The sequence below is a fragment of the Thunnus maccoyii genome, chromosome 12 (genome assembly GCF_910596095.1).
Source record: "Thunnus maccoyii chromosome 12, fThuMac1.1, whole genome shotgun sequence".
Classification (NCBI taxonomy): domain Eukaryota; kingdom Metazoa; phylum Chordata; class Actinopteri; order Scombriformes; family Scombridae; genus Thunnus; species Thunnus maccoyii.
Window position 1 is genome coordinate 15,450,753 of NC_056544.1, and position 14,928 is coordinate 15,465,680.

The 14,928-nt window shown below is 38.4% G+C and overlaps 2 protein-coding genes across 3 annotated transcripts; both read right to left on the reverse strand.

Annotated features, from left to right (window-relative positions):
• Positions 1 to 208: 208 nt before the first annotated feature.
• aire (autoimmune regulator) lies at positions 209 to 5,375 on the reverse strand. Its single transcript, XM_042428206.1, has 12 exons — positions 5,229 to 5,375; positions 4,723 to 4,897; positions 4,032 to 4,178; positions 3,556 to 3,771; positions 3,165 to 3,289; positions 2,914 to 3,035; positions 2,639 to 2,708; positions 2,192 to 2,302; positions 1,959 to 2,080; positions 1,295 to 1,373; positions 1,093 to 1,191; positions 209 to 378 (listed from the first exon to the last, which is right to left on the reverse strand). The coding sequence occupies exons 1-12, from the start codon at positions 5,373 to 5,375 to the stop codon at positions 295 to 297; spliced, it is 1,497 nt and encodes a 498-aa protein (XP_042284140.1). The 3' UTR covers positions 209 to 294.
• A 2,025-nt stretch (positions 5,376 to 7,400) lies between these two features.
• On the reverse strand, positions 7,401 to 13,950 carry rab6bb (RAB6B, member RAS oncogene family b). Of its 2 annotated transcripts, none has more exons than XM_042429112.1 (8): positions 13,799 to 13,950; positions 11,856 to 11,914; positions 11,128 to 11,181; positions 10,556 to 10,661; positions 10,270 to 10,381; positions 10,014 to 10,107; positions 8,873 to 8,939; positions 7,401 to 8,483 (listed from the first exon to the last, which is right to left on the reverse strand). In XM_042429112.1, exons 1-8 carry the CDS (start codon positions 13,866 to 13,868, stop codon positions 8,419 to 8,421), a joined length of 627 nt encoding a protein of 208 aa, XP_042285046.1. In that variant the 5' UTR covers positions 13,869 to 13,950; the 3' UTR covers positions 7,401 to 8,418. The 2 variants fall into 2 exon arrangements, with proteins under 2 accessions (XP_042285046.1, XP_042285047.1); XM_042429113.1 differs by lacking the exon at positions 13,799 to 13,950 and adding an exon at positions 12,953 to 13,023.
• Between the last annotated feature and the right edge of the window lie 978 nt (positions 13,951 to 14,928).

The window sequence follows — 14,928 nt, forward strand, 5'->3', positions numbered from 1 at the left end:
GACTGTGAATATTGACTTCTTGACTTCCTTGTTTGTACATGAACTGACAACCACCTCAGTACTCTTTATTTGAAAGCTGTTGTTTGAAAATGAGAAATAGTTGCACTCAAAATACAAAAATATTAATACACATAATAAAAAGTCTCATCTAAAATCAACCACTAGATGGTTACTTCAGGTTAAGCAGAAAACAAGCAAACAATCCCCACTAGAATCACTTTAATTAGCTCTGTTCATTTCATCAGTGTCACTTTACAATATTACTTCATGCATGAATGCGGGCACCATCTTCAATCACTGGTAGCATCCTTGAGAGTCTGGAAGAGGCCGAGAGATGTTGTGGAAGGCCCACTGCAAGATGCCATCGATGGAGGCCTGCTAAGGAACAAAGAACAGAAAAAAAAAAATCACACATGCACGCACACAGTCGACACAAAAGGCCGAGCCCTTGGTGACATCATTTGGTAAACATGCGTGTGATGTCATGTACAACAATGATATCATATAACAACAATCTTTAGTAGTTTATTACTGCAGTTATCAAGTGATCTGAGATTATGTATTCAATTTTGGAGAGAATCTTCATTTTTTTGGCTATTCTGTCAGGACACTAACTTTTCCTCTGTGTAAATTCAGCAGAAGTCAACTGAAAAGTGCAGCCCAGTAATAAGTAGAAGTAATATTTCTATCTTACTTTATGTTATGTATTTAACATTTGCAAATGAAAGTATAAAGATCCTTATAATCATAAATGTCCACCTCGTTGAGAGTTTCTCGTTCTTTGACGGCAAAATCCTTTTCACAACCAGTACCAACGTGCTGTGAAACACACATAGCACATACAAAATAAATACAAACATACACTACAATACGATGAAGTTAAACATCACTGGCAGAAAAGACAAACTAGACTGCATCACAAAAAATAACACAATGACATATCGCCCCCCATCACTTGTTTTGTCCTCTACGCTGCATTTCACCATGACAACTCATCTCGATCTATGTGATAAGAAGTGCAGTCATCTTGTGTCCGACATGCTTCATTTAGATCACATTGACATCTGCGGTATGTAACTGAGCCCCACTCACATCTCCCAGGATGGAGTCCAGGTCATCTTTATGGAAGATGGGCTCAGCGATGGAGGAGCTCTGTTCGTGACTGTGTGTGTTTTGAACCACCGGGGCGAGCTGAAAGAACACACACACAAACAAACACACACAGGAGATGTAAAAACTCAATCATATACACATAATCTATTCAAATTTGTTGTGTGCACATGTGCAGACACACCTGTAAACCTCTGGATTCAGCCTCCTTCTCTGCAGAGCCTCCCCAGGGCCTGGAGCAGGACCAGCAGATGGATCTCCCTCTAGCAAACAGGAACACTGTGAGTGAGTCTTTTCTGTGGTGTATAATGTTACAGTCAATCAATATCTGATCCCCAAACACTTTTACAGATTACAGAGGAAGAGATGCAGACCCTTAGAGAGACAAACCTAAATTAATTATTCTTGCTGTGGGATGTAGCATTTTATATCATGTGACACCTATAAAACATTGAAAAAACAGCAAACATTTGAGGTAATGATTTCTAATAAAATGAATTATTGTACAGAAGCATGCAGGAATAAGGTTGAATAAATGGTGCAACAATAGATGGAGCTTTCATTTGTCGTCTGTATCTCTGGTAACATTTGGTAAAAGTCATTGATCCTCATTTACAATATACATTATACTGCATACCCTGCTGCAGGCGGTCCATTTAAAGTCCATTAGGCACCATTAGCTGGATAATGGTCGTCGTAAGCACACACCCTTAGTGCACATTGTTGATCAATACTAACATCAAGAGCAATCCACAGGAAGTTCTTTGCCAAGAGGGAAGTACGTTCACATTTTGTGATGTATAGACATTGAGGCTAAAATTAGAGTTTGAGATAAGTAGATGTCTTACTTGGAGAAGTGGCAGTGTACATGGTAGCACTTCAAACACTGGAGGCAGTGAGTCAGGTCTACTCCTCCAAGGTGACAAACAGCACATACCTCCCTCACGCTGACCAGCTCTCCACCTGAGCACTGGCAACACGTTTTATACATTTTAGCAGACAAAACAATAGAAAAAAAGAGTAGAAATAACTGAGGGAGAGGATGTCATTCAAACAGAATTGATGGCAAAATGAAGTCTACCTGGTTTCTGCCACTGGTGAGAGAAGAGGACGACAGTGAGGAGAAGAAGGAGACGTCTATGATGGAGTTACTGGAGCTCGTGTTTGTCTGCTGAGGCTGAGGAATGAGTGGCTGTCATATAAAATATTATAATTATGGTCAATATTAAAACTTGTAGAGCATCAATGTCATCTAAGACCCTACAGAAGTTATACAGAAGGCAGGACTGATGAAATTTTATTGCACAACCGTGAAACATCAGCCATTTATACTGAAAACATGACAATTACTGGAAATGCGAGGGGTTTTTCAGGAAGCAGATGATCCATAGACACTCATTAAGTCATGAATCAATCACTATGATCAAAATACCAATTATAATCTAACAATACATTTATTAAAAAAGATTTGTCAATATGTTCAGTCTATTAAAATGTTCTTACTATTGATTTTCCTCCAGATACTTACTTGTAAAGGCTGTTGGGCTCTCTCTTTTTTCACTACGTTGCCACGGCACCACTCACACTGCCATGAGCCACTGCAGATTAAAAAAACTTCATGTGACATTGAAGCTTTTTTTCAGAGCAAGAGGTGAAAAAAGACACCCTTAAACCCACAAACTGTAATATATTGAGACAGATACAATGCAGATAGATAGATAGATAGATAGATAGATAGATAGATAGATAGGTAGATAGATAGATAGATAGATAGATAGATAGATAGATCTTTGGATTTGGCACCTTGGTATAGATATGAGTGGAGGGTCCAGGCAGGTCAGATGAAAAGCTTGAGGACAACCATCACAACATATCAACTCCCCTCCATCCTTACACACCGCACACTCGTCATCATTATAGTGAACCTACACACACACACACACACACACACACACATACATATACAGTACATATGATATACGAAAACAAATACACAAAGTCAGACATAAGCTATGTGACTATGGTTAGGATTGAGTGGATGCTGGGACCTCTACCTCTGTGTTTGTCTCCCCCTTGTGGCGAAATATGGTCCTGGCAGCTTTGGGTGCTCCATTCATGTCTTCTGATGTACCACATGAATAAACCTCCCCTCCAACTTTAATGCACTTTCTGGTATCCCCTGAAGAATGACAAAGATTTTTAAAGGAATTTGCATGAAGAGTAATCGCTATTATACTCGAACATTCAGTGCTGAGAAAAAAAATGTCAATACAGTGGCACATCTCAGGTCTGTTTTTGGCCAAATTTAACAATTTAACAAAGAAATACAGCTTGTTTTTTCTCAGTTAGTGTTTCAATAGTGTTTAATTAAAAAAAATCATATTCAGTTTTATCAAAGTTTGTGACCACAGACTCAGGAATGCAGATATTAAGCCAGTGGCTTACCATCTGATCCAAACACCTGCTTGATATGGATCTTCTCTCTGGATTCATGGCTGACTGGCGGCTCACTGGAGGATGACAGGGTGACTCCTCGCTGGACTGAGGAAGACATTGCCGCACCTGAGGCAGAATTTTGGTTCGATTTGTAATTACTATTTCCAGATGGTAACTGCAGGGCTGGAGCTTCACTCTTCACTCTGTACAGCTTCACTTTACTTCCTGGAGGAAACACAGAAAAACACAATTTACTGTCTTCTTTTTCTACAGATGGTCAGGCTACTTGTTCATGAATGCACAACTACATGCTTGTAAAAGTAATTGTTGCACTGCCTCCAAAAGAAATAGTTAAAAAGTTTAATTTCATTCTCATTGGCCACCAGGAAGTGAAATTTGTTTTTCTTTTTTCTTTCTTTTCTTTCTGTTTTTTAATCTATATTGTTGGAAAGCAGAGTCAAAGCAGATGTATTATGAGAGAAAACCTGGTCCGTCACTTGTCTTGGCATGATACTGCGTATGTTGATCATTGGAGTTTGTCCCTCTGTCCTCGTGGCTCCTCTTCTTGCTGTGAGGTGTTTTGTGACCTCCGGAGGATTTCTTCTCACTTCGGGAACCTGCAGCATCCCTTTCTATCAGCAATGATACATAATAATAAAGATTCAACTTAACATACAAATCATTCTGAATGTCCTAAATAGTTGTAGATGGATTAGTCTGCATTTGGGCACAACCATGGAGTTAAGGTTTTACTGCTGAAAAGCTGAAGCTAAAAAAAGATCTATCTAAACAAGGCTGACAGAAGGAAGATGGAGCAAAAACTTGTAAAAGCTTGTTTCTTTTCCCAACCAAATTACAGACTGCTTGAAACAATTTGAATTAAATATTCATGATTGTTCAGAAAAGTAACATATTTAAAGTAACAGAAATTGTTTGTATTGTATTGTCCGTTCGTGAGCTTATCTCACAGTAAACTCATGTGTCAAGTTTGGGTTCACTTGACTTTAGAAGCAGGTTTGTTTTGGTCGATTTGGTTGAAAAAAAGGGAATATGTGCAGTAAACTACTCAAAGTTTTGAGTAAAGTTCTGCTATATACGGTTCAGTCAATGATTAAACAGAAAGACATTTAAAAGTTTGACAGATATTTTGATGAAACGTCCTTGAACATCACGTACTAGAACGCAGGTTAGTGAGCAGCATCTGCAGCTTGGGGTAGCTGTCCAGGTTGTAGTCTTTGGTCAAGTTGCTCCAGAAGGCCTGCACGGTGGATCTGCTCTGCTCCAAGACCCAGGACAGGAGGGAGTACATGGCCTTGTGGATCCCTTCTCTGCCCTCCTTCTCCCGAGTGTCCTACAGATCCACACAAACAGAAAGAGGTTTATAACTCATATAAAAATCCAAATAAAACCATGTTGTGCATATCAGGGTTATACTGAGATGAGCAAACTGCCTTCAGTTGGCACAATTCTTGATAATAAAAATATACATTTCTTTGAGGGCTACAAAGGATTAATGAAGGAAGCTGATCATACTAAAAAGATTTCATTGCCTCAATGTTTTGTATGGATGCTTGTAAAGAAAAATGAGAAATCAGTAAAACTATTTTCATACAGTAACTTAAACTGATCAAACACGAAGTTCTTACTTCAGTTGAGATTTCCAAAGTGTTTCTGTGACTCACCTTGAGCAGTTGCTCAGTGATGATGTTTTTGTCTGCCAAACCATAGACAAGAGGGAAAGGGTCGTCTACAGCCATCGCAATGTCGGTACGTAACTCCTTCAGCAGGGAGCGAAGGTTTGTGTCTCTAAAAGCCTCCACTCTGGACATGATCCACTTTGAGAGTAAATGAGATCCAAAAAGACGAGGACCTGAGATCATACAAGTGGTATTTTGGACGGAAGAGGTGTGTCCTTCACAAAGAAGGAAATATTGTACAGGTGCATCATTTTATATTGACTGGGTATGTGGGATATCTTGAGTCATTTGTGTGTAAAAAATCTTGTTTCACATGATCCAGTGATTCCGCTTTTAACGGAAGCACACCAACACATTCACATTCGCACAAAGTCATACTAAAAGTGGAGTTCAGCTGTGGTGCTAATAATTTTCACTGGCTTGTAGCTACACACAGTGAAGGTTTCACACTTGAGGAAACCCAAGCGAGGCCACCACAACACCTCTTGTCTCTGTGGAGTTCATCTGTCCAGTATTAACTGCCTCTGTCCGTCTGTTGACCCCTGGGGGGATCAAATGACGTGGTGTCTGTCCAGGGGAATACCTGTCCTCTTACATCAGGAGAGCTGAGTGTAAGCGAACTGACACGCAGCGTCACAGTGACAGTTTTCTTCTTAAAAGGTTCTTTCCAACTCAACTTCCCCTTACCTATCAGGTTTTCAGACACTGACTCACCACAGGGAGCTCACAGGATTGGTGTGATAATTACAACTTTACAATAGAAAAGAGGAAATTAACACAGTAAACAATTGATTGATTGAATGACTGCGATGCTCTCAGGAACTGAGAATTGCTGTAACTGTATCACTTTTTTCTAATTAAGTAAAGGGTTCAATGAGGAACCACAGAGTTCCCAAATCAAATAATATTTTGCCTCAAAATGGCTCAATGTTAGATTTGTACAGAACATAGACCCTTTTATGTTCCTATGCTTTTTGACTTATAACTTCTGGAGAGATGAGCTACAGTACAGTGCCTCTGCATTCCCATTTTATGCCAACCTCGGTTGTTAGCACTCTTTTTGATTTAGATATCTGTCTTGCATTTTAATAGAATAGTTTTGGGAAATATGCTTATTAGCTCTCTTGCCAAGAGTTAGACAAGACGATGGATACCACTCTAATTAATGTCTGTCCATTCAACACTGAGTCAGGAGATGGTTAGCTTAGTTTAACACAAACACTGAAGAAAATCTGCCTTCCAGCACCTTTAAAGCTCACTAATTAAAAAGTTATATCTTATCTGTTTAATCAATATAAAAGCCAGAGTTTAAAAACAAGTTGTGGTTTTACAAGAGTTATGCATAGACTATTTCTATTTCTTGGTTGTGAGACTTTTTAGCAACCAACTGAGACTGCAGGATTTTGGACAGACATTAATTCTTGGCAAGAAAGTGAAAATCCAAAATATTTAACTATTCCTTTAACCATTTTTTTTAGCCTGAGCATTTCAACATATAGTATTATATGTGTGTGAAACACATTATGCTCTAGTGTTGGTTAGATGTCTGTAAAATGTATGCCTCATTGATCTAATTGATAACACTGATCGACACCTTGGTGGATCACAAAGCAGCATAATATGGGGAACAACTCCATGCGTATGCCTTCTCTTAGGTTTTAGGAAATATATTTAAGCAGCTTGGCCAATGAATAATGAACCAAAATTAAATTTTAAATATTAGCAGTTATGTTACTTTCCAGTATTTTATATTTGAATACAAAACAACGTGTTCTGCTTGTAATTCACAAAAAGAGCAAGGACAACTTTAGTTGTTTTTTGGAACAGATGGAATATTTTTATCCAGATGGTTAGAAGAAGAAATCCTTCAGAACAGCGGTGAATGTTGTTCAGTGAACCTGCTGGGTTTTTCAAAAATTAATGAGCTTTTTTTTTTTTCAGAAAATTGCTTAACTCTGTGACTCAGGTATAATTCTAATTCATGAGAGGCACAAACTGGAGCTAACCAAAACCTTTTTCTGTTTCAGTTTCTCGGTTTTTAAATGCCACAGGGATGTAAACCTTTGTATGAGGAGTAACATTCTTTATATTAAACCAGTAAAACCAGAGATAAAATGCAAGATAGCATTAAATAGAGTAGACCATTTTGCTACCAGGTAAATGTTGATGGTTAGGAGAGTGAAGCCCTTTAATCTGTAATTTATTAATCATTAAACATTATTACATTATTCATACTGGTGAACAAGGACCACTTCTACAGAGGGACGTTCACAACATACATATTACATATTATATACAGTGCAGTGCATTACAGTGGATCGTTATATGTGTATTACCGGGATGGAGGGATGGGAACATTGGAGGCAGAGAGGGAGAGAGGGAGAGAAGGAGAGGGGGGGAGAAGGAGAGGAGTGGTTGGAAGGAGGGGGAGTTGTGAGAGTAAGTTGTCTTTTTATTACTTCTTTTTTTTTAACCACAGTACAGTTTGTTCTATAAAAGTTAAACCCATAGAGAGAGAGAGTGCCACATTTTCACAGCTACTGTTAGGTGAACCTACTGGAAGTTGAACCTTGTGGGAATATCAAATGAGATAACGTTCGTCATGAGATGCTATAGAGAGATGCTATAAAACATTCTAAGATAGTCAACCTCCTTCCAGAGTGGGAAGACCCTGGAGGGCAGGCCAAAGGTCAAAGGTCAAAGATCAGATCAGCGTGCATGCGTGCTGCAGACATTCAAACATGGTTCGGCCATTTAGAAAAATGGCTGACCACCCCACACTATTTCTCCTTCTATGTTTAGGCATCGTTTTTGGTGCTTTCCCTTTTTATATATAAAAAATACAAAACATAACAGCGAAAAGAACTCCGTTGGTTGTCCCATTTTTCTCCCTTTTTCATTTTTCCAAAACTGTTTTTTGTTCGTTTTCGTTTCGACGTTTGTTTGTTTTTTGTTTTTTTTTGGTTCTTCCCTTCTCTCCTCCAGTCAGTTACATATTGACAAAGTATACAATATTTTACAACTGAACAAGACTGAAAGATAACATTTGATTTGTCCAATCAGATACAAGGCCCGGATGCTATATCCAATTAGAGAAGTCAACTGGAAGCTAACCAGTAGTAAGCAACACAACAAGCCTATGGTGTGAAGGGAGCTGTCCAATCGCAGCTCTGCATTAACATGAGCACCCGCCTTCGGGGACAGTCGGCTCTGCTGGTTTGTCGAGCTTGATGTCAATCACTGGGAGTTGTTCGGTTAAGGAAGAGGGTAAATATTATGATCTGACTATTCTACAAAACATAAATCTCATTTCATATTTTTGCGTCAATTAATTCACCTTTATCAATAAATTATTAAACATGCTCTATCACACATTCTCAGCATGTGTCACTTCCCAGACAACCACTATGTGGTGCTGCACCAGTACATCCACACAACCATCCTGGCTTGGTGCATTTCTTCTCTATTAAGCAAAAAAGATTAATTGGCTGATGCCTGAGTAGACAGTCAGTAGGCTGGGCTGTCTGTTTGTACTAGTGCCAACAACCACTAAGAGATTAAAAATAAGCTGCCTATTTCTCGTCTGTTTGGCTCTCGGCACAGTGAGTCACAGCGGCTGTAAAGGATACTGCCTTCAGGATTTGCATCGTCCAAGCTTTCCATTCCAGGAAGGGCTGCTGCAACCCGACGAAACAGCTAGAAGATGAGAAGAGAGGAGGGAGAGGACAGCAAGAGTAAAAAATGCAAAAATATGTATTTCATATGTCCTGTATAGACTACAGAATATCATGTGTGTTTTATGTACACAGTAAATTGTTTTATCTATGATGGGTGTAATTTTGTACCATGTGATCTCCTAATTGCAGGTGGAGCTGTCATTTTTTTGCATGTTCATGTTTGCCTGATGCAGACTTTGAATGTCGTAATGTTGCATCATTAAATTTTTGAGCAGTGAAGGAAGAATTCAGATACTTTACTTATGTAAAAGTAGCAATACTACCAAGTAAAAGTATGACAGTGTTATCTACAAAATGTATTTAAAGTATCAAAGGTAAAAGTATGCAATGCAGGAAAATGTTTTACACAATTATTTATTATATTATTTGATTATTATAATGTGTAAGTAGCACTTTACAGTTGGAATAGGTAGAGGTGCCACTAATTTTAACTATTTTATTTTAACTATCTGTAACAAATCATCATTTTGAACGTAAAATCTCCATCTGTGAAATAAATAATAACTTAAGCTGTCAGATAAATGTAGTGGAGTAAACAGTACAATATTCCCTCTGAATTGTAATGGAATATAAGTAGTAATATAATGTGGAATTACATGGAAATACTTATGTAAAGTACAAGTACCTCCAATTTTTACCTAAGTGCAGTATTTGAGTAACTGTGATTAGTTACAAGACGCCCCTGCAGCCTGCAGTTAGGACGTATACTACATTACCATAATTGCAATGTCAGAGCTTTGACTGATGCCAAATGAGGCAAAAATGCCAAAAAAAATCTTAAAAATGTACTTAGTCATTTTCCAGCTCTGCACTTTGTCAGCATGCAATGTTGAGTCCTTTTTATGCAACTTTTGTTCTACACATGTACCTAACTTGGGTTGGATGTGATCACTGTTACACATATTTAGAGATAGAAATTTTATTGATTCACTTTGGTCGCTCAATCACCTTGGAGAAACACAAAAATGTCAGAGAATCTGAGAGCAACTGAAGCCCACAATGCCGTGAAATATGGTGAAACTGCAGGAATCACCTGTTTGACATTGCAGCCTGTCTTGGCACTGGTCTCGATGAACATGACGTTCAGTTCTTTGGCTCTCTGCTCTCCTTCCTCGATCGTGATTTGCCTACAGGAAAATTGAGCCAGACTCAGCATCTCGACATTAAAAATGCTAATTTATTCTAGACTGACTTGTTTCATTTACTGTAACAAGACCACATTAACTGTAGCTATATCTTACAGTCAGCTATAAACTATGTCTATGCACCGTATGTCTATACATTCTCACCTTTTCTCCTCCAGATCTGTCTTGTTACCGACTAGCATGATTATGACATCACTTCCTCTCTCTGTCCTGACATCATCAATCCATTTGCAGGTCTGCTGGAAGGAGTTCACATCTGCAGAGGCCAGACATTAACTTTATATCCAGTGTTTTCTTTTAACCATTTTGTGCCTCTTTACTGCACTTTTACTGTATTTTAGGCAGAAAACTGGTAAACAGATCAACACAGCACATACATGGATACATAGATACAATACATTCATGCATATACAAGCAGGTTTCTGCTCACTTGTAATGTCGTAGACGACCACAGCTACTGTAGAGTCTCGTATGTAACTAGGAATGAGGCTCCTGAAACGCTCCTGTCCTGCAGTATCCCACAGCTGCAGCCTTACCTGCATTTGTGCACAAAAACACACACCTTCACCATCTGTTTCAATATCGTACTACACACTCACACACACATACATACGGATGTAAGGCCCTGTAAACACACTACCAGAAGGATAAGCCAGTATCAGCTTGTGTGCAGGCTGGCAGAGAGAGAGTATAATATCCTGACAAAGAAATAGTATTAATACTAGCTAAAGTAGATGATCCAGGGAAAGGCTATGACTTCTTAGGGCTAGAAAAGCCAGAGCACCAAGCTATTACTAGCAGAAATAACCTTTGGATAATCATGTTAGGCTGTGAAGAGAGCAGTAATTAAGCAAATCAAATCAAGGATTAGTCAAAACAGGGTTGAAATTGGGACATTCCTTACTCAGGATTTTGACTAGCAAAAAAGACACAAGTATACTATAATTCATCTCTACATGTGAATCTACATGAGGATTTTAAATGACAATCAAGGCTCCCTACTGTTCGGTCTTCCAGGTACATTGTCTTTGATAGGAAGTCAATTCCAATGGTCGCCTGTGGTAGAGAAACAATAAAAGAGGGGGAAAAAATAATCAGTAGAGTCCAGACCTTAAAAGCTAAATGTCTCTCTGCGCCATCAGTTGTTACCATCAGTGTTTAAGAGATGAAAAATTTAAAAAGCTGTTAAGAAAAAAAAAGGCAATAAGCACAGAAATTGAATCAGACTGAAAAACTAATTTCATTTGTATTGCCCTCAGGGCTCAGTCAGTCAGACTCGTTACCTAACTACTGCGAAAGGCAAGAGAAAGAATAATATATATTCTCTATTTAAGATCCTAATATCACTATACTAACATCTTCTTTTGCGCTGACAACATTCGAATTAGGACATCATTTATGCAAACGTGTTTTACATGGACCCTGACTGTAATTTTTGGCCCAAAAACACTCATTGTAACATTATTCAGTTGTTAATCAGTCACTATTATACCATAGAAGGCTTAACATGTTGTACAGTGTGATTAATCTCATTATTCCTTTTATTCAGACATTGGAGACAGTCGAGTTTTAATAAAATATGGCTTCAATCAAGGACAAGTGGTAATAGAGACTCCCCCATTGCTTCTCAAGCACATTTATTGAATATATTTGTATTCATGCATTACATTATTCTAAATATCTTTATGTCTTCTGATTTTTTTGGGTTCTGGATCTGGTCTGAGTCTCACCTGATATGTGTTGTCGAAACTGTCATACATGAATCTAGTGATGAGAGATGTTTTCCCCACTGGAACAGAGCACACAGATGTTGATTAATTAGTTTTAGTTCAGATTGTTAGACAATCTCCAAACACACAAATAAACAATCGTATGTTAATTCAACATAATGATACGGTATATACATATGTGTCACAGAATGACAGTAAAGAACAGACAAGATCATGCTATCCAACATTCGTCCACTGCTGCTGTAAACATCACTATCAAACTGATCAAAAATCAAATCAAAATCAAAAAGATGAAGGAAAATATCAATAGGAAGATCTAAAAATCCACAGTGATGTCTTCAAATGTCTTGTTTCATCTAAAAAAAAACACCCAAATCCCAAAAGATATTTAAATGATACAAATGATACAAAAGAAAAGCAAATCATCTCATGAAATCAGTGAATTTTGACAGTTCTGGTTGATTTAAACAAATGAATCATTTCAGTCATTAAATGTGTTATTGATCAAGTAATCAATCCTCCTTTATTCTTGGGAGCATGAGTAAGAAAAATGCTCTCACTGCACAACTGAGAAAACAGAGGTCTGGTCCAAAAATGATCCATTATTCAGCAAGACAGACATAAAATACATGATGATTTGAGATATTCAGCAGTTTTCAATAAGCCGGATTGGTGACTTCTCAGAGTATCAAGGTGAGTCTACAGCAGCAAGCCCCATTTTTTATTTACTTCCCACCCAGCACCATCTTTAGCACCATTTTATATCAGATCTACAACACAGGTGAGGACAGGACTTGTGAGGACAGACAGGCCCCGGGCTCTCGTGCAGACAGCAGTAGTTCTGAAGCCAAGCGATGGGCAGTGGCCACCACCAGGCCTCGATTCAGCACCATGGACAGCAACATTGCAGTACAGGCCACACAAACACACACAGGGAGGCTTTCACTGAGCCAACACACAGCCTTCTCACAAACACACACACACACACACACTCACACACGCACGCACACACAAGCATCACAATGTAAGACACAAGCACCAGTTTGTCACATTAGACCCTAATTATGTGCATTCTGCTCTTTGCGGTTGTATTTTACGGGATATGGGATCCTCTGCTGCCACTCTGGATGTCTGATGTCTGAACACGTATTCAGGCTGCTTTACAGCGCTAAACCATTATCGATCAGCACCTCCTGAATTTGTGCCATCACATCAAACCACAAACACAGCCATTCCCACAAAGAATAGATGGATTATTGAATATATAGTATAATGTTATGGCGCTGTCAAGACGTTTTTATTTGATTATTTATGGGACCGAACCGGAGACTGCGAGGTTCAGAAATGCTACAGACATCGCCAGCCTAGGGTGTGTCCCGAACTGACACATGGGGGACTGTTTATTATCTTCTCTCACGAAAAAAAGAGAAAACGAGTGGTGGAAAAAAGACAAGAGACACTGTCATGTAATGAAATAAAGGATTGTTCGTGTCAGAAATGAGCGATGTAAGTGTTATAAACGCGTTTTCTGAGGGCAGGCTGAGCATTATTTGTCGGTCACTGCAGCACATCAAAACATCCGAATTCATATCGCCTGCTATGATGCGAATTATGGCAATATGCGATAAAAGGATATGTGTTACAATGAGCATTCATTTTTGATTGATCATAATGGTCATTATGTTTAATCCGAGGGTGCAATTTATATATATTCGGGGTTTTTTTTTCCTTTTCTGTTTTTTTTCTCCCTCGGTTAATCAAATTTTCAGCCACAGATTGTGCCAAGAGCTACGTGGGCGTCAAATAACCCAAAGCCAGCCAGCACATCCTCTGGATTCAGTTGAAACTTTCAAAATCAACAAAGATTACATACATGGCCTTCAACATATACGCATGTTTGGCATCGGAGGAGGATAACTAAACCTCCCCAAGCTCTGACTCACCGCTCTGCTCTCCCAAAAATACGAGTTTAAATTTCCTCAGGGGGTTCCCCAAATCTCCTCCAGCTGACATGGTCGCAGATAAAGAGCTCAACTTGGATTATTTTATATGTTCTTATCGGTCGGCGGCTCCTCCGTTGTGGGTGCGCAGGGGATCCTCTTCTCCTCACAGACTGATGGGAATGCAGCTCAGCGTCCTCCTGTCAATTTATGGAGCTTCTGCGCCTGCGCGACCTCACCTATTTCAATCCTTCACCTTTCTATTGGACCTGAAACTAAATTCTGTTTTTTTATGATATAGATATTCGCTAATAAAAAAATATATGAATGTTTCGTTGAGGCAAACAAAATGTTTAAAAAGGTAAACTCAGTGGTGGAAATAACGAAGTACATTTACTGACATATTTACAATTTTGAGGTATTTGTACTTGAGAATTTTCATTTTATGCTACTTTATTCTTCTACTTAACTGCATTCCAATACATTTGTTTGAACATTTGTTTGCTGTAGTTACTTTATAGATTAAAATATTTCCTGTTAGATATATCATCATCTTCCAAAGTAAAATACATTGTTATAGATGAAAATTCCCACATATGAAGTAGTTCAAAATTGGAGCTGAAATTATTGTTAGTTTAATTGTTCGATCAAATTGTCGATCAACAAAACACAATTGTTCCTTGACCAACTGCAACATGACAATACTACTTATAGGTTTATCAATAATAATAATAGTCTGTTAATGTAGTAATATAACTAATATAAACCTGAAAGAGTATTTTTATTTTTGATACTTGAAGTACATTTTACTGCTCATACTGGGGTGTAAACAAACCACAAGAATCCTCTGAGATTTTCATCTTTTCTGTGACCCTGCTCTCAGATTACAAAAAAAATCCTCTCTGGTCACTGAAGCTACACACAGGCCTCTCTTGTGCACCTCGAGACCTGGGGAAGGGTGTGTGTGGGCAGACATGAGTTTAGGGTATTATAAGATCGAATGCATAAGTTAGAGGTTTTTGTGTGGTGATGAGTGGAATTTGAAAAAGACAAAACCTTTTTGAAAATAACTATCAATTCATTTTGCAATAATTCTACATCAATAATGCATTCTCAACAAAATTTTATTCAGC